This window comes from Aphelocoma coerulescens, chromosome 6 (genome assembly GCF_041296385.1).
Source record: "Aphelocoma coerulescens isolate FSJ_1873_10779 chromosome 6, UR_Acoe_1.0, whole genome shotgun sequence".
NCBI classification, from domain to species: domain Eukaryota; kingdom Metazoa; phylum Chordata; class Aves; order Passeriformes; family Corvidae; genus Aphelocoma; species Aphelocoma coerulescens.
Window position 1 is genome coordinate 4,753,001 of NC_091020.1, and position 24,261 is coordinate 4,777,261.

General features: G+C 42.9%; 2 protein-coding genes across 3 annotated transcripts; both read right to left on the reverse strand.

The window, feature by feature from the left end:
• Positions 1-317: 317 nt before the first annotated feature.
• Positions 318-11,929, reverse strand: LOC138112236 (nucleolar RNA helicase 2-like). 2 transcript variants are annotated; one of them, XM_069018984.1, is made up of 15 exons: positions 11,547-11,929; positions 11,153-11,419; positions 9,942-10,017; positions 8,817-8,995; positions 7,620-7,737; positions 6,659-6,844; positions 5,823-5,968; positions 5,449-5,598; positions 4,435-4,596; positions 3,755-3,874; positions 3,203-3,276; positions 2,284-2,443; positions 1,560-1,694; positions 1,131-1,175; positions 318-634 (listed from the first exon to the last, which is right to left on the reverse strand). In XM_069018984.1, the coding sequence occupies exons 1-15, from the start codon at positions 11,919-11,921 to the stop codon at positions 467-469; spliced, it is 2,361 nt and encodes a 786-aa protein (XP_068875085.1). In that variant the 5' UTR covers positions 11,922-11,929; the 3' UTR covers positions 318-466. The 2 variants fall into 2 exon arrangements, with proteins under 2 accessions (XP_068875085.1, XP_068875084.1); XM_069018983.1 differs by having other exon boundaries at positions 11,153-11,422.
• Positions 11,930-12,787: 858 nt separating this feature from the next.
• On the reverse strand, positions 12,788-24,216 carry LOC138112238 (nucleolar RNA helicase 2-like). Its single transcript, XM_069018988.1, has 15 exons — positions 24,036-24,216; positions 23,269-23,538; positions 22,505-22,580; positions 21,662-21,840; positions 20,003-20,120; positions 18,972-19,157; positions 18,332-18,477; positions 17,520-17,669; positions 16,858-17,019; positions 16,024-16,143; positions 15,199-15,272; positions 14,844-15,003; positions 14,408-14,542; positions 13,982-14,026; positions 12,788-13,487 (listed from the first exon to the last, which is right to left on the reverse strand). Exons 1-15 carry the CDS (start codon positions 24,138-24,140, stop codon positions 13,278-13,280), a joined length of 2,136 nt encoding a protein of 711 aa, XP_068875089.1. The 5' UTR covers positions 24,141-24,216; the 3' UTR covers positions 12,788-13,277.
• Positions 24,217-24,261: the final 45 nt, after the last annotated feature.

The following is a 24,261-nucleotide window of genomic DNA, read 5'->3' on the forward strand; positions in this document are numbered from 1 at the left end:
CTCAGGCGGTACCCTGAGGGAGCCGGCAAACGGGAGCGCCCCAAAGGACACCGTAGCGCCGGCATCCGCGGGCAGCGTTCGATGAAGGGTGCTGAGGGCTTAATGTCCAGCTTTTCTGTAAAAAATTTCTTTTAGAACCCGATTTTTTAACGCTGCTGAAGAGGCGAGGCATGGTTACTGTCCGTGTTTGGATGAATTTTGTTCCCTCACAGTGCTGAGTTTCCAGCACACTCACAGATGCCCTAAAGGGTCACAGATGCCCTAAAAGGCAGCACCTACTTTGCTGGGCAGAAAGAAAAATCTCCCAAAACACCTGGTCATTTCAGCAAACATGATTTTTAGCCATCCTCCAAGACAGGTTGCTTTATCAAGGAATAAAGACAAAGAGGAGGTCTAACAGGTTTTTACTGTCTGATAAAATTCAGCTCAGTCCCGTATATGTAGCAGAGGTTAATTGAGTGTCCTGTTAAAGTCCCCGATTTCCACTCTTGAACCAGCTTTTTCTCTTGAAGTCTCCTTGCCTGCTGTTTCCGAACTTGGAGAACCCTCGTCCCGCCTCCTGGGGATATTCTTCCAGCTCGGGCAACTCACTTGCCACCGACAGCTGCCAGCGCCGTGTGTCCTTCCACTGCTCCTGAAACAACACCAATGTAACCAGACTTTATGTCCCTGCAGGGGTGTCCAAGGTACCTGTAGCATCAGAAGCAACACTGAATGCAAAGGCATTTCCAGACAAATCCCACCCCTGCCAAAATAGGCCATTAGATCCCCCCATGGGAAACACAGTCCTGTGATGAAGGATAAACAATCCCAAGGGAAAAGGGGAACGAAGTTGACAGAGAACTGGTGAACTCTCAAATACACTGGAGAGGCCAAAACAGACTAGCCAAAGACCGCAGAATTTTCGTTAATGAAATAGGTTAATATGGGAACAGAAATGAGAAGAGGCATGGCAGGGTATTTTCTAATGACTCTTCTGTGCTCCCTCTAGTCACTCTGTTGCCAACACAACATCCTTATTAAAACCACAAACCTTAACCTCCCAAACCACCCTATACTCAATCCTTTATGGCAGCTGTCAATTTTCAAATCACCAGGTTTTAAAGCCAGCTCTGGCTACACAAACATACCTGTATGTTACTCAGTTCGTCAACAGGGATATCAAAGCACACGCCCTACCAAACAAAACAAGAGGCACAAATTTACAACAAAAGAATAAAGGCCTCAACAACCAATCCCACTACATACGTATTTCTGATGCTTTTTTTTTTAGGAGGCAATTCCTGCATTATCATTTAGGAGTAATGTCTCTAATAAGTCTCAAAGTCTTTAAAGCACTCACGTAACATCAATGCTTTTTTTTTTCATTAGTGTATGCATGAACAGCACACTCGTGATAGGTTACCATTTCCTGAGAAAAGAGATTGAGTAGGGATAGTGCGGTACCAACATTTTGTACCAATACTTCAGAACTCCAGCCTCAATCACTGCACAAACTGGTTATATGTGAACACACACAGCGCCCCAAATCCCTTCATTCCCAAGGCTGGCCATCTTACCATCTTCCCCTTGAGGAAACGCATTGCAGACACCTTGTTATCGACTTCCTCCCCAAGCTGTTCCTTCAGTCCCCGCCAGGCATAGCCCATGGTATGCATCTCTATCGAACACTTCAACACCATGGTCACAAAACCCTGCAGGAAACAGAGAAAAATGTATAACAAGGCTAAACTTGGTCAAACCTACTGCTAGAAAAGATAAAAAAAACCCCAAACTGATACAAGAATCACAGTCCAATCACACGGTATGTCCAAAATTGTGTTACCACACAATGAGCTGGGCCACGTTCTCCCTAAATGCATCAGAAAAAGGAAGTGCTGTACTTTTCTTCAGTTAAGATCTCTTTGAGATCAGGTAATCACATGCTGTACTTGCAATATGACAGAAACGTAAAAGATTTCTGATAAGGGGGAAACGACAATAGCACGAATCAATCTATTTCCTTGTAAAATGTCACTAAACTCTCTCAGAGCATCAAAGTCTTCTGTTGCTTCAGTCTCTGGGGAAATTCTTTTAACTCTCATCACAGGAAAATTTACTGATTTCAAGTGTCACCCAGGAAGAGCTGATTTCAGCTAAGGAACAACCAACACAGCAGGAGCCTGGGGGTAACAGCTATTCAGAAACCCAGCTGAAAAAGGCTGGGAAGGAGATGCCACATGTGGCCTGGACACAAGCAATTCATGCATCCATCCTTGTTATCACAGGTGCATCATTACTTACAGCTGTTGAGTTGAGCAGGGAGCGCTGCTGGATGTGAGCTGCCCCGGAAATGTGCGCCAGGGCTGCAGCCAGGGCAGCCACCGCCCCCTTTTCATCTATCAGCTCTTCAGCTGATTTTCTGAAGTAGTCTACTGCAGACGGAGGAACAGCCTCCAGCAACCTACACAGTGACAACACAGGTTTAAACAGGTAAGAAAAGGCCACTGTGAAGCGCAGTCATGTTTAAGACATACCCCAAATTGGTTATTTCTGAAAAAGGCAGGGGGAAAAAAAAGAGATAGGAAACTAAGAACATCTACTTCTGTAATGCTATTTCTGGTACAACAGCTCCCCCCATCATTTTTCAGTACACAGTGAACCCAAAACCATGCCCATCATCTGCTTTACACTGGTCAAATCCTTGCTAATTATAATAATCTGTTTCAAGGCAATTTCCGCTACTGGGGAAGCAAATGTAAACAGAGCTGCATGGAATAAAAGCCACAACTTGGAAATAATACAAAGAAACACAAGCCAGGGCTAAAACACCCTCACTACTGCAGAGTAACTCCTCATTATACCAAGTATTGCTTTTTGCACACTGCTTCCACCATGTCATCTGAACAGACAAAATCAGTTTCCCCTCACAACAGTAATTCCCTCATCTGTCACTGATTTCTGATTTTATAAACAAAGGGTAATTTTTGCAAAAGATTAGAGAACATTATGTTCTATGAAAAGGTCTATGTTCAGCCCACAGAGATTTACTGATACCATCTTATGTTGTCCATACAGAAAGCAGCTGACTTCTACCACATAGGCAAAGCCATGCTCACATACAGGTGTGATCCCTTAAAGCTCTGCATTAAGCTCTAAGCATCTAGAGCAACATCATCTTTAAACCTTTTTTAAGAACAGGCAAATAGGCAAATAAACTTACTTTTTGGCATCATTACTTGAAGCTTTAATTACATCTGTAGCAGAAGGAACGCCTACACGCTTAAAGGTAATACCCTGAAATCAAGAAAACACATTAAAGGTATTTTCAGCATTATACAATTCAATGGTACCTACATCACATTACTGAGACCTCTACTTACTGTTTACAAGACCAACATACTCTTTACTAAGTTATTTCTAAAGCTAAAATAAAGCTTTTAAATTCCCAGCTTTGTTAATTTGGACCTACTTTACTCCAATGTACATGCAGACTGTGATGCAAGGCATGGTCTGCCTCATGCATTCCTGTCCCAGCCTGCCTGCTGACATCCACAGAGGACTGCCAGCATGGGAAAACTCAGGCAATACAAGAACAAGCCAAAACAAAAGCATCTACAAACACCAAATATCAGCACTTCAGGCCTACTAGTCTATGGGACAGGAGAGTCCCATTCTGGACTTACAAGCAGTCCATGATTACAAAGTCTAAGAGTAGCAGGGTGCTTTTAGAGCTGAATAATTTCCTTAAGCAGAGACCTGAGGTACAACTCACTGCTTTGTGCTCGACTTGTTTCAGAAGATCTTCTTCTCTTCTCTGAAACAAACAAATGCAGATACCAGTTCGGCCAGCTCGGCCCGTGCGTCCAGAACGGTGGATGTAGGAATCAACATCCTTCACAAATTGAGATCAACATGAGAAAACCTTATGTTATTTTAACTGTTGACATTTCAGATTAAACACAAGCTAAATTCAAATTCAGAAGCCTAAGGAGTGATACATTATGTGTTTATACCCAAACTTTTAACTACACATAAACCACTCAGGTTTGCCTGTGCTCCCCCACCCAAAAGTATGCTACTCAGCTTTAACAAACACTGCTGACAGGCATTTTAATTTTTTTATATAAAAAGCTCCACTAGAGTTTCAAACGATGAAAAAGGCAGCAAAAATATCTTAAGAGTTTTTATGAAACTCAGCAACATTCAGAAGGAATTCAGAAAAGATGCACAATATCAAAACCTAGGAGTTTCCAGAGTAAACAAAACCCAAGACTTTAATCAAAGCTCAAACTGTGAAACTTTCAACCACGAAATTTTAGATCTGGCATTTTAAAAAAATTCACCTAATTTGTGAATTGGAACAGAACATACTTCTGATGAAACAGAAATAACCCACCACTCTGGCACCAAAAAAAAAGGTAAATAGAATTTTAGTTTCCCCTAATGACTTACTTTTGGTGGTGAGCACTGTATAACAAGGTCAACCTCGGGAATATCCAAACCACGGGCAGCTACATTTGTTGCAATCAGAACCTCAAACACACCATTTCTGAAGCCTTTTAATGTAATTTCCCTCTGTTTCTGTGGAATGTCACCATGCAAGGACTGGGCATCCTGTCAGTGCAACAAACCATCAACACGACAGTTAATGGGAGTCTAGGCTGCAGCATCTAAAGATATTTACCTGCAAACCCCAAAATACTGTGCAGAGCAACAGAAAATAATTACATAGCTGATACCAAAGGAATATAAAGCATCCTGCTTTGTTTGATCCTTTTCTGGGATTTACTGTGAAAGCAGCATGGCCAACCGGCAGAAATTGCTGCAAGTTTTTTATGTGGATGGTATATGAGATTTCTCTAACACTAGGCAAACCATGTACTCCCACCACTGCTCTTTGCCCATAAATCAGCACTTAGTATCAAACAGGATTTTCTCAAAAAAACATGCAGCACTTTTCCTCACACTCAGAAAAAGGGCAGTAATTCAAGCAAGCACAGAAGACCTGCTCAATAGATCACCTGAGTTCCAAACAAAGTCTTGGCAAACCTTCCAAGGGCAACAAGACATTTCATTCTACCATATTTGGATTTTCCTGAATGACTGTTCAAAGACCAAATGCCATTAAGAGATGGGAATCCAAAAAGCATACTAACGTAAGATGGGATGTCAGTCCACTACACTAGCTCCTGTTTGTTACAGTTATTACTATCTCCTGGTTATTCAGCATAAGCTGTGTATTTCCTACTGATCCGTGTCCTGCAGTTTTAAAGCCAAAGGAATAAATTCATAATCTCAGTCAAGAGGATATTTTAACTTCAAATTTCCATTTTTAGAAACAGCTTTCACAAGTCTTAAAACCACCCAGAGAAACAATTTTCTTCAGACAGTTGCAATCTCTTATTTATTTCAGGGCATTCAACCCCCGACTATCAGAACTGCTGCTCTCTGCTCAGCCCCCGGTACCTGTTTGAGTGAAGCATTCATTGCCAACTCATTTGCTTCCCTTTTGGTCTCACAAAAGACAATGGTTCGCCCACGGCTGCCACTGTAGACCTGAATGATGTCCCCAAGAACTCCTGCTCTCTGAGATGAGCGACACTGTATAGCCAAGTGCTGTTTGGGAAAGAAACAAGAAACCTGTGTTAAACCTAAGCCACGCACAGGATAAAATGAACAAAAAAGGCATTTTAATTTCTTTCAAGCTTGCAAACAAAATCTGTGTTGTCAACCATGTGAAAAGTCATTCCATACCCCCATTTGTAAAGTCAATGCACAACCCATTTTATCAAGGCCACTTGCTTTCAGGACCTGCACTGATCTGCAGCAGAATCACTCACTTCCACAGTTGTGGCTGTCCTTTGAGTCTTCCTTCCAATCAGGTCAATCTGTTCGTACTCATCTCTCATGTATTTTTTTGCTACATCATAAACCCAGCGTGGACAAGTTGCAGAAAACAGCAGTGTCTGCGGGTTGTTCTCAGAGCCTGGAAGGAAGGACCATCGACTTCAGACATCACAACAAACCATGACACTTGAGAACCGATAAAAAAGCAAGAGTTGCTCTCAAATTGACAAGTCTCTACGTGCACTAAGTCAGTACAAGATGTGAAGAAACACTGCCAGCAATCAGCTTTTCGTGGCTTTTAGAGCCAAAGTGGTAAACCTTGTTTTTAGTAATTGTTGAGATTTCTATTTCCAGTAATTCAAGCCTTTTCAAAAATTCTGGCATTAGTGAAATGTGGCAAGGAGTTTCACACATTAATATAACCTCCTTCTGCTCTGTACCTGGTACCTGACAGCTCTGCTGAACACCCACTACATCAGAAAAGAGCAAATACTCCCTAGCTGTCAGCTTTGTGTGACGACAAGTGTACAGACACATCATAACCCTAAACCCTTTGCTCAAGTCACGTCTCAGGATGAGGAACACTAGGGCTTAAGCAGTTGGGTTTGCTGCTTTTTTCCCTAGCTTTTTTTTACTCCAGTCCATCCAGAGATTGCCACTCCAGCCCTTCAGCCATCTGTCACCTCTCTTCGAACTTTTTCCAATTCTACGTTGCCCTTTTCTAGCATCACACAAAGAATTTAAATTAGGGGTGCAACAGAAGTTTTTAAAGTAGCATAACTGTGTTTTCTGCATTGTCCCCTATTCATGTCCTGATGTCTGAGTTCACCTTTCTTATAGGACGATCCCAAGATTTCTTCCACTTGTTCTGCAAAGCCCATGTCTAACATGTGATCCACTTCATCCAAAACAACATGCTTCACACAGGAAAGTTCCAGCTTGCTATTCTGAATGTGGTCTTTGATCCGTCCAGGAGTTCCCACTAGAATATCGATGCCACTTTTAAGGAGATCAACTGGAAGACAGAGAAACAAGGACAGTGTCAGACTGCTAAGAGACAACATGATAAAAAGTTAGCAGTATACAGCAACACCTCTCATTTTAGAAGCAAAAAGCTGTTGCCCATTAACCTCAGAATAAAGCACTACACCCAAAGGTAACAGTTACCTGCAGTCCTAGCTGCTCTGTCAGGAGTACCAGTCAAACCTCATGCAAAGTTACAGGGAAATACACCAACTTCCAAGCAACAATTAGCTGACATTAGAAACCTTCAGAGCACTATGGCTTGGCGCTGAGCTCCACTCAGGACCCAGACAAAGACCTGGATATCTTCTACAAGATCACTCTCTATGTCCAGTTCCGTCAATTCAATCCCGGAGTGATCAGTGACCCTAACCCTAAGTTTCCATTACTACATGAAAACATTTTCATTTTCCAGCTAAACTCTTTGTCACAGCTACCTCTGGAGACACACAGAGCCACAGGCACATACATAGTTCTCGCCTTTCTGTGGACTGTCACCTAGTCCCAGTCTCTGTCCACACAAAAACACAATAAAGAACAAACTAAAAGGACTAGACATGTCACAGATCTACAACCATTCTTTTCCATAAAGATTTATTGGAACTAAAATAATTCAACCCAGGCCGTGTGCTTCCTTTGAAAGCCAGGTCATTTGAGTTCCTGACTGAACTCAAGGTCTGAGGGGGCAAAAAGCCCATTTTTACTTATGGAATGCATTTGGGAAAAGTCAGCTCCAATCCGTTAGTAATTCCTTAGCAGTTACTTACGCTGTTCTTTATACGGAGTTCCTCCATAAAAACAAGCAATTGACAGTTTCCTTGTGAGATTCTTGAAGTCTTTGGCTACCTGAGTGGCCAGTTCCCTGGTTGGAACAAGAACCAGCACCTGGAGGGACAGATAAATAGGCAAAAATGTAGCTGTGCTTGGGAGAAGGTGTAGGAGATAAGAGCTTACTTCCCATCAAACACCTTGCACTCCCATCTTTATTCTACATTTGTTGCAGAGCCCACAGCTTCCCACCATCCCAGCAATATTAATATTAAAGCCAGATAAAAGACACTTCAGTAACATTACCAAGGGCAAGGAAGGTGCAGCTCAGCATTAAAGGGTAGGAACAGTCACTAAATCTGGTGTAGTAAGATTTTAAAAGATACATAGCATGATGCACTCTAGCCATACATCCTTCCTTTTCTCCACCAAACTGCCGTCCTCCAACATCTACCCTTCCCACCAACATTTTATTTAAGAGTGAACCAATAAAACAAAGAGCTGAATTCATCTCTTAAAGCTTTCAGACAATAGGATTTTTAAATGTACATTGCCTTTATAGTTAATAAAACAGAAGGATAAAGCAGGCAACAAATCTGCAGACTATATATAGTTCTGCAGTCTAATGATAAATATATACACTCCAATGTATAGGAATAGGTATCTGATCACTGGCATCTGGTTGCCAATTCCATCTCTAGTAAACACCACTTGCATCTCTTGAGTGTCCAGACATGAAGGAAACAAAACAAAAAAACCAACAACAACAAAAAAAAAAAAACACCAACAAAATCCTTCACTTATCGCCATGGAATTTATAGTGAAAAACAACCTCAGCAAACAGAGCCAAGTCCAGGTGACTCAAACATCACTTAAGAAGAGGCAGGGGACTGAGCCCCAAAGCTGCACACTAAGTGCCCGAGGACAGCAGCCTGGAAGTTCCCTAGACACTGCTGCAGTGCCCTGACTGTCCTCCCAAACACAGTCACAAGGGACCTCAAACACCAAATGTGTCATTGCTGTGATGCTGCAAAACTGTTACACTCTATCCCCTGATCTGAGCAAAGCACTCAGTATTACAAAAAACAGTATAGGACAAAGAAGTCCCAAACAAAAAACCTGAAAGCAACAGTAAAATCACTTTCAAAACCTGCCATGCTCTAAGGTTTTGGTGTAAACCCTTAAGTGCAAGTTACTTTTGGTGCACGGCCTCTTCTCCCATCCTGCGAGACACTCTGAAGTTTTTCAATCAGTGGAAGAGCAAAAGAAAGGGTTTTCCCAGTTCCTGTTCGAGCTTGAGCAATTACATCTTTGCCATCATATATGGGCTGGAAAGTCTTCACTTGCACAGGGAACAGGTATTTTACACCTCGAGCTGTAAGATAATTGAAAGACGTTTCACTCAAAGGTGAACTAACAATTAGAAGCCCTCATACATAAATAGCCCAAATACGTAGGGCACACCACCTCAAATCCTGTACACAGAAATTGCAGCTTAGAAGAAAACCATGTATCTTTACGTTTTATTCGTACTCTAGATCGAAAGATATTCCACCCCCACAGTGAGAGTTGAGTATCCATGATGAAATACAGTCTTCTTTGTGACGGATAGTTTAAGAGAACAGGAGAAGGAGGAAGAACCCCAACATGTTTTTTCTGATACAGTTTAAGATTTTGTGGTAGCTTGGTTTTGAAGGCGAGAAGGTGATGGTGTTTGTTTCAAAACATTCTAAAACATCAAAGAGATTTTGCACAGTAGAAGTGAAACAACCCATCCAACAGAAACTTCAGAGCTGGGACAACATAAAGCAACAAGGAGAATTTTTTCCAAGGAACAAGACTTGCACATCTTCCCAACACAGAGGACAAGAACCCTACAGCGATTACTTCCTCAACAAAACTAATCACAAAGACATGAAAATGCCCAAAACTATGAGAATAACCCTAGACAATCTGTTCACACAAGGCAAATAGTCTTCATATACAAAACTCCATTAAGGTTGTCTAAGAAGCAATATTGTAGACAGCAGACATAGGAACAGAAATAAAGATATAGAGAATGATGCTGACGAGGAATGTGTCTCTAGGAATAACCACTCCATGGAAGAATAATTTCATCTTAAGGCACCTGAAATTGAACAAACCAGAACACTTTTTTCTACTAACAGCAGATTCTCTAAATCCACAGAGACTGCTCATGTCATTCTTACCATACAATAAACATAACACAGTTTAGGACTATTTAACTTTGGCTTATGCAGGTAACAGAGCGCAATTCTGAACAAACATTTACAGAAATGTCTTTTATCACACATACTAACCTGTGAGAAGGTTGATAGTGTTCTGTGAGAGTGGAAAATTAGAGAAGGCGCCTTCTTTTGCTTCTTCTGTCAACTCCTAACAGGATATTAAAAAGAAAAAGACTTAGTAGTCCTGCAAGATGAGCATAAAACATACTCTACACAGGCACCCAAGAAAAGCTGTGCATTTGCTGTACTACCACAGTTTAACCAGATATCTCCTTTCTGCTCAAAGGAAAAAGAAAACCCTTTGGATGCAGGCATGCTTGGCAAATCAGGAAACGGAAACTATTTGTTAAAAATTTTAACTAGAGTCCACTGAAACCATGAGAAAACCCTTTTTCACAACAAAACATACTTGCTGTAACAATTCACTCACTGTGTGAAGCATGAATTTCCCTCTAGAAGACACCTATGTGGTACACCCTGCAAAGAGCTTTGAACTTTACATGTGAGTTAATACTTAAAACACAAAATTTAGCTTTTACTTCAAAGATCCAAGAGGTTGCATCATTACACCCTACATACAAAAAACACTCTCTTGACTCATGTTCCCACCCTAGACACAAAACTACTCACAGGAGGCCGTACACAGGGGCCCCTTGCACAAATGTGCGAGAAACAGGAGAACTCCAGAAGTGGGAATTAATGAGGACAACTGTGGCTTTCTATTACAGAACACTTTGCCAATACTTATTCAAAGGTCCTGCCATCAGAGAGAATACCATCACAGCACAAAGCAAGTCATATTTCTGGGATGGTGGCTGCCTATGCAGCAGGGAAAAACCTTTGTGCTGTAGGACACAAACAACCTGTGACACGAAGACGAGTAGCACATGGAAACTGCTCCCCTAACCAGCTGCCATCCCGACAGGACACGCCGCTCCGAACGGTCGGCATTTAGCGGGAGGGGGAAAGCACGTGGAGAGCAGCTCCCATGCGTTGGTGCATGTGGTGCCGAGCCTCACTCACTGCCCGCAGCCCGGGCGGGAACGAGCAGGATGCCGGGCAGGATGAGAGGCGGGATGCCCGGGCACTCCCGATGCCCAGGAGCAAGTGCCGCACATCCAAGGCGGACAGCGGCAAAATGTGCCTACGACAGATGCCTCGTGCTCCCACTGTCTCGCAGCTCAAGTCTCCACACAGCGCGCACTACGTGTTATTAAGCCCATTAATTACCAGCAGAACGTTAATTAATCAAGACATGGGCTGTGCTGACAGAGGATCCCTACCTCGGCGTCGCTGTCCTGCTCTCCGGCAGCTGGGGATGTCACGCTGTCGCTCACAACGGAGGAAGATTCCACCGCATGCTGGGACGCGTCGCTCTCTCCTACCAAACCGTTGCTCTTCTCCTTGATCTTTTTCGTCTTCTTGGGCACGGGGGGCTCGAAATCGCCGTCCCCCAGCCCGCTCTCCTCGGGCTGCGCCTGCTCGGCCTCGGCCTTACCGCGCCGCTTCGCTTTCACCTGCCGCTTCACCTTCTTCTCCGGCGTCTCCTCCTGCTGCGGGAAAGCCGCCATCACACCGAGGAAGCCCCTTCTTCCCCCCTGCCCGCCCCCAGTCGACTTTAAGCCCCCCAAGCCCGTACAAAATGGCCGCACCAGCGGCCGCACGTGGCGCTCCCACCTTGACCTTTCTGCGGCGTCCGCGGCGCACCGACTCTGCGGCGGCCGGCGCCTGGGGCTCGGCGGGGCTGTGCTCGGGCTCGGCGGCGGGCATGGCTGCCGGATGCTCCCCGGGAAGGTACGCGGCGGCGGCGCTGCTGCCAGTGTCGGGGCCGGTCTCGGCGCGGCGGCCCCAGGACGCGCGCCCCGCCCCGGCGCGCAGGAAGTGAGGCAGGCGGGCCGGTCCGTAGGGCAGCGCTGCCGACAGCAGCACCGACGGGCCCGCCCCGGCGCCGCCCAGCCAGCCCAACCGACGCCCGCCGCCGCTCGCCGGGGCCGCCGCCGCCCGCACCGCAGGGAGTCCCAGCCGCGCTGCCCGGCCCCACACGGCCCCCATGCAGCCGCTGCGCCCTCGGCCCGCCCCTTCCGCCGCAACGCCCGCCGGCCCCTTCCGCCAGCTCCTCCGCCACCATGAGCTCCCTCACGGCGGTCGCCTCCTGGTCCGCTTAACAGATCTCCTTTCGCGGACCTCCCCTTGTTGCCCACAAATCCGGGCTTGTTCTGCGGTGTGCAACAAGCCAATAATGACACATTCGAGAGACCTTACTGATTTCAGAGCTGCGCAAGCTCGGGTGTTCGGTGGCACCACTATCGGGCTTCTCGCGCCATTATTCAAACACAGAAATTCCGAGTTAGGAAAGGGCCCAGCACTCTACAGGGATTGGTTAGTATTTTCCATACAAATTCGGTAATCCCAGCTAACTTCTCCACATGCTCAGGAAAAGGGTCTTGACCCCCTTAGGTAGGCGTCTTTCTGACCTGTAGCCGTGATTTCTAGTTACAATACTAAAACATAATTCACCCATAGGATACATGGTCCATGAGCATTTTGCCAACTCAGCAATGTATACATACACATACATCAACATACTGATTTACTTCATCCTTAAAGCTTGTTAGTTCCAGGACATCCTGGAGTAAGAGCTGCTGTTATCTGTTGCATTGATTAGGCTTGAAAATATACAAAGATGTTACATTGAAGAACATCCTTACCTATAAATAATCTTGCCATATTCCACCTTTTGCAACACCCTAATGGGGCCATGAATCTCCTTCACAGTTCTCCCTCATCAGGGTTCCTCTTCAGGGGCTTCCCCTCAAGCTTTGGAAACTGTCTTTCCTACCCCTGTTGTATAAGGAGTCACAATTTGGGACAGAAACTAAAAACCAGTAAGTTTTAGGGAAAGAAGAGTTTAATTCCAATTCCACAAAATAAAAAAACCAATAGGATTTATTTTTCCTTTACTGGCTTCTGCTGCCACGCTCCCCAAACTTTCCAACATTGCCACCAAAATACTGCTTCAAATACGTGACAACAAAATATGAAGTTGTAAAATAATATTTAATTTTATCAGAAAATGTACAGGTTTGAGCAGCAATTCAGATCTCTATATATTATACAATGAACCAGGCTACACTTGAACGCAACAGACATATTATGGAAAGATTCAAAGAGCAATATGAGAAACAAAAGAAACAATTCATTTTTTCCTGTGGATTTTTTGGGGTTTTTCTTCCTTTGCATTTTTTTTTTAAATGAACAGAACCTTATTTATGAGCAAAGTAGTACTGACCAAAAAAAAAATCTTAATGAAGTATTTTCCCCTATGGTACAAACACACAGAAACAGCCAAGTGTAATGTAATATAAAACACTTCAGTCCCATTTTTTTCTCACTTCTGGATTGCTGAAGTTAATGTTCAAACGCTCTGCTGAAACTTCGTTTCTGGCCTCTGCTCCTGAATCTGTTTCTACCAGAGCCACCACGCCGACCATTCCTGGAGCTTGAGAAGCTTCGGCCATTTCCTCCACCACCTCCGCCTCCTCCTCGTATGGATTCTACCAACTCTGGTAATTCAGTCGCCACACACAAACGCCAGTGTTTGGAATCTTCCCATCTTGCCTACCAGAATGAAGTCAGACACAGCAAGTTAAATTCTAGGAATACAAATATAGGGTATGTAATAATTATTAAATTTGCTCAACTGAAAGGTAAAATCGTGAGCTGATATATGGGATTCAAGCTTCTAACTGAAGGGATCAATAATTTTGGCATGGTAATACTAATGCTACCAAGCAAAAGCCTGAATTCACTTTTCTGTGGAGAGAATTCTGGGTGAAAACAGAATAGAGAAAAGAGGAATAAAGCTTGCTGCCTACAAAGATGAATCCAGCACCACTTTTCTCAGTGCAAAAGTTTCAAGTTATAGACTTTTGGTCACAGGGGAATGGCTTAGAAAAGAAATACTGTGCTTATTACTGCTCTTCAATTCCTTCCAAGCCATCCCTTTTGCCACTAGGAAAGGCAGGATAAAGGCTACATCATCTTTCCAGTCTAACCCAGTCCGTCCAGTTTCATCTCCAGCATGCTGTAGCCAGTATTTGCAATGAACATACCTCTATTTCTTTTTGGTCTGCCGCAGGAACGTCAAAGCACACACCCTGAGAAAAGAAAGAATAATTTTAATGCATACAAGTCAAGCGTTTTAAATGATTGTAACTAAAAACAACAGAGCCCACAAATCTACACCTGACAGACAGGTACTATCAGGACTGACTGTCCTAAAAAATGCCTTTCTGTTTTGACATTAAGGCACAATTAACATGCTTCATACCTTTAACCTGTTCTGCTATCCCCATAGCCATGCATTATCCTACCTCCTGAGCATGTCAACAGAACCCTAAGCACTAAAATAACAGACTGAGGCCCATCATCAACAGTGCCTGGAATAGAGAAAAAGACCAAATAGCTCCCCTGACAATTGCTAAGAAAAGGCTGCAATCAGAAGAGCCCAGTATCAAAGACACAAAACAAAAACTTACCATTTTTCCCTTGAGGAAACACATTCTGTTCACCTTCCGATCAACATCATCACCCAAAACTTCTCGCAGTCTTCGCCAGGCATAGCTCATATTGTTTATTTCTTCAGAGCAGCGTAGTATCATTGTAACAAATCCCTAAAAGGAAATGGGGCACGTTCCACTCAGAGGAATAAGCTTCAGCACATATATTGGACAGGAGAAACCTGCCAATTTACAGTTTATTAACTAAATCTTCGAGTCGGTACTGTTACAGGGCATCGAGTATCTTTACAGCCACTCTACTGTTGCTTTTAACAAAATCAGTACTTCCTAGCGGCTTAAGTATAGTTCTCAAACAAAACAGTCAGGAGACAAATAATTCTCTATTTAGACAACACAGAGGTGTGGTTCTTTTTCCAGTTTCAAGACAAGCATTAAGCCATACACCCTTCCTTACCACATCTGAGTTCAGCAGTGAGCGCTGTTCAATGGAAGTAGCGCCCGAAATATGGGCCAGAGCTGCAGCCAGAGCATTAACTGGTCCCTTTTCTTTTATTAGCAACTGAGCAGATTCTCTGAAATACTCAATAGCAGTCTGAGGAACAGAATCCAGGCACCTAAGCAATTAAAGCAAAAAAATTTAACAATTTAAACACCGGTATTTACTAGGCTCTGGAATAGGAAAAAACCACAGTAATCCAAGATTTCAACAGTGTTCAGAAAGTTCAAAGAGACAGCAAAGAATAATTCAAACAGTCCTTCTGAATGAGGAAGGCAGGAAGATACAGCAGGGCTTGAGTCCCTGAACACACCTCATGGCATCTTTGCTGGAAGCCTTTATTATGTCTGTTGCAGTAGGAACACCAACACGCTTGAATGTAATGCCCTGAAATTTAAAAGGCAAAAGACAAATAAAAATTGCAGACCATAAATAATTCAGTTCTAAAGAGGCAGTATTGAATTCCAACAGAACAAGCATTAAAGTCTGTCATTCCTTATTTTCACCTTTTAATTTCCAATTTTTTCTAGAGAAAATTGCAAGGTTAACCTTACAGGAAAATGGGTAACACTTAAAAGGCTTTTATGTACCAGATCAGTTTAAACGGTTCAGTGATCTTAAACTGAAAACAGAAATCATTTTGGCAGATTCTTGGGGAAAACAGAGTCCTACAAATTCTAAATTACTACTTTTAGTCTGATAGATTTGGATCTAAGTACAAATTACAGAGCCTTAGTCTAAATGTAACTTTCATGTGCCAGGAATAAACCATCTCATCCCAATCACATACTTAATTGTCAAGGAAACTACCATATGGAACACTGCACAAAGTGCAAAAATGCAAGTAACAGTTCTCAGTAAAGCTGCACATATGCACATCACTGGTCAGATGATAACCCGGGTGAACACTACACTGAAATACTGCGAGTTTTTTCTCATTTCCACAAGGACAACCTTACTGGCACTTGCTGAAGAGGTGTGGGCATGAGAATCTTCAGTGCTCTCGCTGCTCCACAGTAACCGACAGTAACCAACCACCCTCCTCAAGACACCCGAACCTCCTCTAGGTGCTTTATAAACAACATTCTGTACTTGAACAAATTAAGAGTCTTGCAATTAGAAGAAAATGGCACTTTACCGCTTTTTGTTCCACGTGTCTTAACTGATATTCTTCCTTTCGCTGATAAAAACAGATACAGATCCCAGTCCGCCCAGCTCGACCTGTGCGTCCAGAACGATGAATATAAGACTCCACATCCTTCAGAAAAATAGAGCCTTATGAGTTACCTAATTCATTGTAATTTGATCAATTCATTGCATCCACGTAACTTGTAGAAGCCATTACGGTTAAGCCTGAACAGTGCACAGTAACTGCATCAGAGAATTAAATTAGAAAACATTATTTCACTAATATCAAGCAAATATGCTTTTCCATAATCCTCTAAAAATCATGGTTTGAAAGCCAGAGCCATAAGCATAGATCAACTTTATGCATCACCACACATTTGGAGTGTGTATTTCTCTACAACAGTCCCACTCACCCTCCTGCACATCCACTTGAGTGTGGTTACTGTGGTATTAATAGCGTATTCACTGAAACATTACATTGTTTCTTTTAAATGCTCTTAATTTCAGCCACTGTTCTCACTGTTCTGGTCCATAACTCACATTCACCCCCACTTTAGAGAATCATTCTTCTCACTGCTTCCAGTCTTGCACAACCTAGCTTCAAAGGGAGAGGCTTGGAACAGCCTCATAAGAAGACATTTTAAGGAAATCATCTTTAAACATACTAGGGGCTGACACACTTTCAAAAAATCCCCTAAGAAACTACTTCTACATATCTGGACATTCCTCCCCCTTAAACACAATGCTGATGAACTCTGCGGTCAATACCATCACCTGATAGCATACACTACTTGAAAACAAGACTACAGATTATTACAAGACATCCAACATAACAGTCTCCTACCTTTGGTGGTGAGCTTTGTACAACCAGGTCAACTTCTGGGATATCTAAACCACGGGCAGCCACATTGGTTGCAACCAGAACTTTAAATGAACCATTTCTAAAACCCTTCAGTGTGATCTCTCTTTGCTTCTGAGGAATGTCACCATGCAATGACTGGCAATCCTGAAAAAGAGTATTATTTTAGAACTGTACCAAAATCCCATACAGTGCTCCATTTTATGGTCAGTTTTGGGTATAACATCTTGGTATTTGATAGGTACCGTGTGGCAAGATACAGAAGCTGAACTGAATTACTCAAATTTATATTTTAAGTGTCTTACAATATGTACTCAGTAATTCTTATTAATATACCTAAAAGGCCTTTAACAGTGGTAGGAAAACAGAACTGCAATGTGTGTCTTAGCTCTACATCTAATTACTGTGACATACGAAAACTTTGCCCTAATTTGCCATCCACACCATCTATGGCTGTTTCAAAATAGAAATCTACAACTTTTGTTTCATGTCCATGAGAGAGAGTAAAATCCTATCTGACCACACACAAAAGCTTGCCCTATGCATTTTGAAACTCTCCTTAAAACTTACTCAGCATAGGTCTGGTATCAACATAGGGTTGATACATCTCTGACAGGTTTTGTTACTTAATACACATGATAAAATACCTGTTTGATTGAAGCATTCAGAGCCAGCTCATTTGCCTCCTTTTTGGTCTCGCAGAAGACAATGGTCCTCCCATGGCTGCCACTGTAGACCTGAATGACATCTCCAATAACTGCAGCTCTCTGAGACCAGTGACACTCTATTGCCAAATGCTGTGGAAAAGAATTCCAGTGATTAGCTTGTGTAAAGTTAAGATTCTTTTAAAATACATTTGGAACTGTTAAATACAGAAATAGTAAAGACAGCTCCCTGATGGGGAAAATGTGCCAACTCACGATCCTGGAACGTACAACATCCATAAAGCTCTTATACTCACCACAACTAGTCTTACGTTCAGCAAAATAATTACAGTAAGAGAAAGTCAGGTGTCTAGCATACATGTATTATATTCCTTGCTATGGCATTTACTGCACAGCAAGTGAAGGCCTACTGAGGTGAGATACTACAGGAAGTTTGAAAAAAAGTATCTTGTATACAGAATAGCAGAGGTTGACTGTGATGTCCGTGACGATTTAAAAGCAGCAGGCTGATGTTAATGTGTGCCTTTTGCTTCCAACTTGGATAAATTTAGATACTGCTTTTCTCTGAAAACCCACAAAACGGACAAGAAAAGCCTCTCTCTCCCTGTGATGTGAGAAGAGAGATCCTAAACCCAGAAATAGCTTCACTAGCTGTAATGTGCCTTATGCTTAGAAAATAATTCTCAAAACAACTTCCAACATCACTGTGGTAATGCACCTTAGGAAGAGATGAGCTTTCGTAGCATAAAAGAAAAGGGAAAAAGCCTGAAAACGTTTCACATGAGATTACTCACTTCTACTGTTGTAGCAGCCTTCTGAGTTCTTTTCCCAATAAGGTCAATCTGTTCATATCTGGACTTCATGTATTTCTTAGCCACATCATACACCCAGTGTGGGCAAGTTGCAGAAAACAACAGTGTCTGGGGATTGTCTTCAGAATCTTAAAAAAAACCAGAACAATGCTTCACAAACTTCATACATTTCACCTAACAGATGTACACAAGTTCATTACATGGATGATTAAAAATTAGGTTAAATATCAGTACATAACATAAAGAAGACAAGAGGTTTTTAAATTTATGCATTACTGACATCTGGAGTAAAAAATGTTCTAGAAAGTATAAATAATTTCAAGATTATGAAAAAATTACTATGGCCAAAAAATCCAATCTGTTTTCAAGCACTGATAGAAGTAAAAAGCTAATTTGTTTTAATTTGAAGAAGCCCAAGCACAACTTGAAAATAGGTGTCAAAGACAGTTATTTACAGACCCCTAGGTACTGAATTTCCAGTTTGCAAAGGTTCTGTGAATGAGTCCCAAGATCACAATATATAATATTCAGTCATTTCTAAACAAAGTCACTTTATACCTGAATTTTAGCTAACTAAATTATCACTAATATTTCCTACTATTTGTTTAAATATTGGGATTACCCTTCTTGTATGCAACTCGTAAAATGTCTTCCACTTGCTCAGCAAATCCCATGTCCAGCATCTGGTCAACTTCATCAAGTACAACATGTTTCACCTTGGTAAGGTCCAGCTTGCCATTCTGGAGGTGGTCTTTGATTCGACCAGGTGTCCCAACCAAAATGTCAATGCCACTTCTCATGAGATCAGCTGGTGAACAGGGAAGAGTAGAGTTAGCAGTGAACTAGGGAGCAATAACACATGGTAGTAATGAAACAGCTTCTTAAGCCATTCATAAGTACACTCCTTACAAAAGTCAGAACAAATGATGAACAGGAAGAAAAAATCTGGAACAAAAAAAGTAAGGTAGAATCTCTACCTCTCTTCATGAAGGAAAAAAAAAATTTACCTCCCTTCCCTGTCCCCATGATTTAAAGTAGCATGGATAAGCTTCTTTTAATATTCTTTAGAAATAGTTAGCTCCTCCCAAATTATCTACTTTAACTGGAAATTTTTTAAAATTTACCTATTTAACTATCCAAATTGCAGAAATCAACTCCTTCCTGAGGTTCTGCAGTGGAAAAACAATCATCCCTAATGCCTCAAGATGTATCATGATGAAAGAGTTCATTCTCATTCCTTGATTACAACCATTCAGACAGTAAATTATGCTGTCACAACAATTTCTTCTCCACTTTACAGATCCTCTATGTATCCCTTATCACATGAAAAAACACATACCCAGCCACAGCTTTAAGATTAAACTTTTTTAAAGAAAATGGGTTTACAAGAACCTAAACCCAAATACAGGTGATATACACAGTATACTCTGTTTCACTTTAATTTAAGGTACATGAGCAGATAAGCAACACCAGGAATACAACTGAGAGCCACAGCTCTTTATCTCCATAAGAAGATACATTTTGAGCTGCTGAATTTCCCATGAATAGTATCCAGCTCTTGAGCTGTAAGTGTGTGTTTGGAAAGACCCAACTGCATTTCTTAAATATGGGAGTCAATCAATATTTCAATTATTAGTCCTAAGAGTCACCTACTTTGTCCATTATAGGGAGTTCCTCCATAAAAACAAGCTACAGTCAGCTTCCTTGTGATGTCCTTGAAATCTTTCGCAACCTGATTTGCCAGCTCTCTTGTTGGACAAAGAACTAGAACCTGCATAGAAAAAAGACAAAACAGGTATCTTCTCAGCATGGCTTCTGCCAAGAAACCACTAAACTTCTGATAATTAATTTAGATCTGACCCTTTGTAAAATTAAAAAAAACACAGCTGTTTTAAATAATTATCTAAGCAAAGGCTGGAGAAACACGCTGCTTAAGTCTCTTGTAACATCATTAAACTCCTTCAACGTATACTCACTTAGGACAGGCTAACTTATTTTTAAATAGGATAGGAGAGACTTAAATTTTATTTAATTTTAGCTCCTGAACAGATCAGCTACAAGTTTTCTTCTGCATGTGCATATGCTGTTTGAATGAATACAAGACTGAAGGACGTGGGTAACAAAAGGTTTTTGCACCTGCTCAGTAATGCTTCACAGTCCTATGAGAAGGTGTAAGGAAGAGCTATCAGCTGTATCTCGGCTTCCCTGTGGCTCAGGGAAACATATGTTCAGTCTGCAGTGCTGCTGTGCTAATCTATATCCCTGCAGAGGCAACCAAGGAACCATCCTCTCTTCCAACACACAGCTTCCCTGCAGGCAGGTTAACCAATTCCATTTAAATTGTGATTGAAGCACTGCTCTCCAACCTGGCATCAGTCGCTTCACAAAAGGAACCTTAAAATCCTTATCCTCTTATCCTATTTACCTCTTTCAACATTAAAACCCATTACCAAAAAGCAAACAGTAGTGTATTAGGGTAGAGTGAGGCCTGGAATCTTTTATAAGGCTTACAACCCCCTTGAAGAAAGCTTTTCCTTCTCCAAAAGACTGTACTAAATCTAGAGACAGTGTTCTCAGTCAGCCAAGCAATGTGATGGGCAGATGCATATAAAACTGCTAGTACTAGTTTTGGAATGCACTTCAGGTAATCTATGAGATGGCTGGCAAGATTAAACAAACTGACAAAAATTATTAATGAGGACACGCTGAGCTTTGGCCTATCTAGTTTTTTTGGAGGCATCGTAAGAATTCAGTGAAAAACCACACATGGTATTCCTTAGCGGAATGAACACAGCTCATAATGAATCTGCATTCTCTGGAGCAGAAGCTTCAACATTTGGTGGTGCTCCTAGTGAAAACTAAGTCTATTTTTAACACCTCCCACTGTTTACATGTTTTAGAAAGAAACATGTTTAAGTAGATAGCTTTTATCAAGCTGTCAAGTTACAATTAGTAACTCATCTGTTAGCAATTTGGAGGAAAAACAAGCATCCAGTAGCCACTGGCCCTGAACAGGGAAAGTGACTGAGCAAAATTAAATAGGAACACGTTGAACACCTGTAGTTTTGGTCTCCCTGTGGCAGAAAAAGGAACTGACAAGTGCATAGATCTGTTGTGCTCTTCACTCTTCATCAGAGGCTGGGAGGCAGCACAGGACGCAGGCAAAGCCCAGCAAACACAGCTTTCAAATCACCTTTAATGTGGGTCAGCTTACCCCTGCACAGACCTGAAGAGCTTTTCTAGCAGCTGAAAACCCTGAATCATTTAGATGTAAGACAATGCAAAATCACCATTTTAGCCAGGCACAGTTACCTTTGGTGGACGGCCTCTTCTTCTTTCTTGTGACTCTCCCTGAAGCTTTTCAATTAAGGGAATAGCAAAAGAGAATGTTTTCCCTGTTCCAGTTCGTGCTTGAGCAATGACATCTTTGCCAGAATACACTGGGTTGAAGGTCTTCACTTGCACGGGAAACAGGTATGTCACTCCTCGAGCTGTGACAATTTCAAGAGATTTCCTTAATATGATCATTTTACAAGTGTTCTTTCATACTCTTCAGTGGAAATTATTCCAAGAATTTCCATCAACTCTAAAGACTGCATCATCACCTCCACTGATTTATTTGATCAGATGAGTCATCTGCAAAGAGTGCCCCAGGACTATCCATTTTATTCTCTCACTTCACACCCCCAGAGACAGTGCTAGCTAGGACAGAGAAAGTTAATAGCCTTTACGGAAGACTTTCAGTACTGTGCCAACGTATCTCAAAATCCCTTCTACTCTTTTTTTTATTCATACTAAATCATGAGCAAACTAACATCACAGATACTAAATATAACTGGTTTTCATTTATTCACACCAATAAACCCTTTAATTGAAAAATTCTCACACATCTTTTTTTTTCCCCCTTGGCTTGTGTCATTTAGAATTTTACTGCAAAGGCTAAACTGGACAACACTGCAAACAGGAAAGTCTGTGCTCAAAGGTGTATTTAGAGCAGGCAATCAATGTCTTCTGCACAGCATCCGTGCTTGTACAGGCACAAGCAGAGCACATCTCAAAAGCTTATTGATCGAGGGTGTTGAGCATAAAAACATGACAGAGATCACTGACAGAGATCACTGACATTCTACAACAACACCTTGCCAAGAAACTTACCTTGAAGAAGCTGGATAGTTTCTTTGGAAATAGAAAAATTGGAGAAAGCACCCTCTTTCTGTTCTCCAGTCAACTCCTGTTAGGTAAACAATAACTCAGATAAGATTCCACGTGAATATCACATGACTGTCAGTAAATTCGAGGTAATTTAAGTAAATTCAGCATAGCCACTGGTGTCATACTCTTCAGTGACAGTGTCACAGCTGCAGTTAAAGAGCCTTCTTTGTTTTACCATCATATTTGAAACTTGGACAAAGTTAGCAGAAGTCATCTGTAGGTCAAGAGTGTTTCGTATCTAACAGCATAGTAAATCCAAAACACTCACACCAAAATTGAAAACTCTTCATTAGGATAGTAGAATATCATGAGTTGGAAGGGATCCACAAGGATCACCAAATCCAACTCCTGCCGCTGAACAGGACAACCCCAAAAATCACATACCCCTCATGATGCTGAATCATATTAAAGCTCCATCTCAGTGCAACTTGTCTGTCCAGCAACAGCTACCACAGCACCAGACTGCTGAAGTGAGGAAACCATGATGCACTGATACAGCACTTCAGGACTTTCATAATTTAAAATTCTTCCAAATTCTTGGCAGACTGAATAATTCAAGAACTTTAAATCTTGAAAATTTACAGCACTTTCGACTGATTAGGAAGGGGGAAAAGGGACTACAACCCATTCTAAATTTGGCCTTGTTACAATGCAGGAGTTAAAAATTATAACACACTACTATAACTAAAACCAGTCCTTAGCTTTACCTGATCCTGCTCGCTCTCACTTTCGCTCTCACTTGACGTTTCACTAGAACTACTCTGTCGGCTTCTGCGGGAGGATTTGCTGCTAAAGGAAGACAATCTCGATTTCTCCAGGCTTTCCTCTTTCGTATGACCGTTCTGTTTACTGACACTCTTTGATTTCTTGGGTTTCGGTGTGTAACGCTCCTCATCCGATTCCTCGCTTTCATCTGTCTGAGTCCTTCCCCTCTGAAACTTGTCCCGGTGTTTAGATTTCTTCTCCTTTTTTTCCTTCTGGCAAGGCACAGAGCAAATGAAAATACACGCTCGTGGATCCAAGCGACACGGAACAGAGAAGAGGGTGCAGAACAGTTAAAGCTTCAAGCGCACGTTCTAGTTACTGACGGGGGCGGTGGCTGGCACAAGGCAACAGATCCCTGCCGGCCGCCGCCGCTCAGGAGACACGTTACCGACCACGAGACAACCGGGCCTTCGTTTTCGGGGCTCTACCCCGCTCCGGGTGCCGGGGAAAGCGCTTTCCGAGCTCCCGGCGGGCTTCGGCAGGCCCAGCACGTCTGGTGGGGCCGCCCCGACACGCGGTGAGGCCGCGGCCCGGCCCGCCCGCGCACGTGGCCGCCCGGTCCGGGCCGCCCCGCGGCCACGCCGCGCACACCTCGCCCGGCTCGCGCCACCGGCAGTGCGGAGTGGCCGCGATCCGAGGCCAGACCCGCCGGGCACCAGCCCCAGCGTGCGGGCGCGGCCAGGCCGTACCCGGAGCCCTTCCCTGGTACCTTGTGCCGCCGGCGGCCGCTCTCCGGGACCGCCTCGGTGTCCATCGAGCAGTCGGAGCCCGACTCGGCCCCGCTGCTGGTGCTGCACCGGGTGGCCTCGGGCATCTCCGCTCGCCGCCGCCGCTCCGCCACACCGCGCTCCGCAGCAGCCGCGCGCCCGCCGCGCGTCACGCTCCGAGCGGCCGGGGCGCCCGGCAGCCAATGGACGGCGGATCCGGCAGTGCGG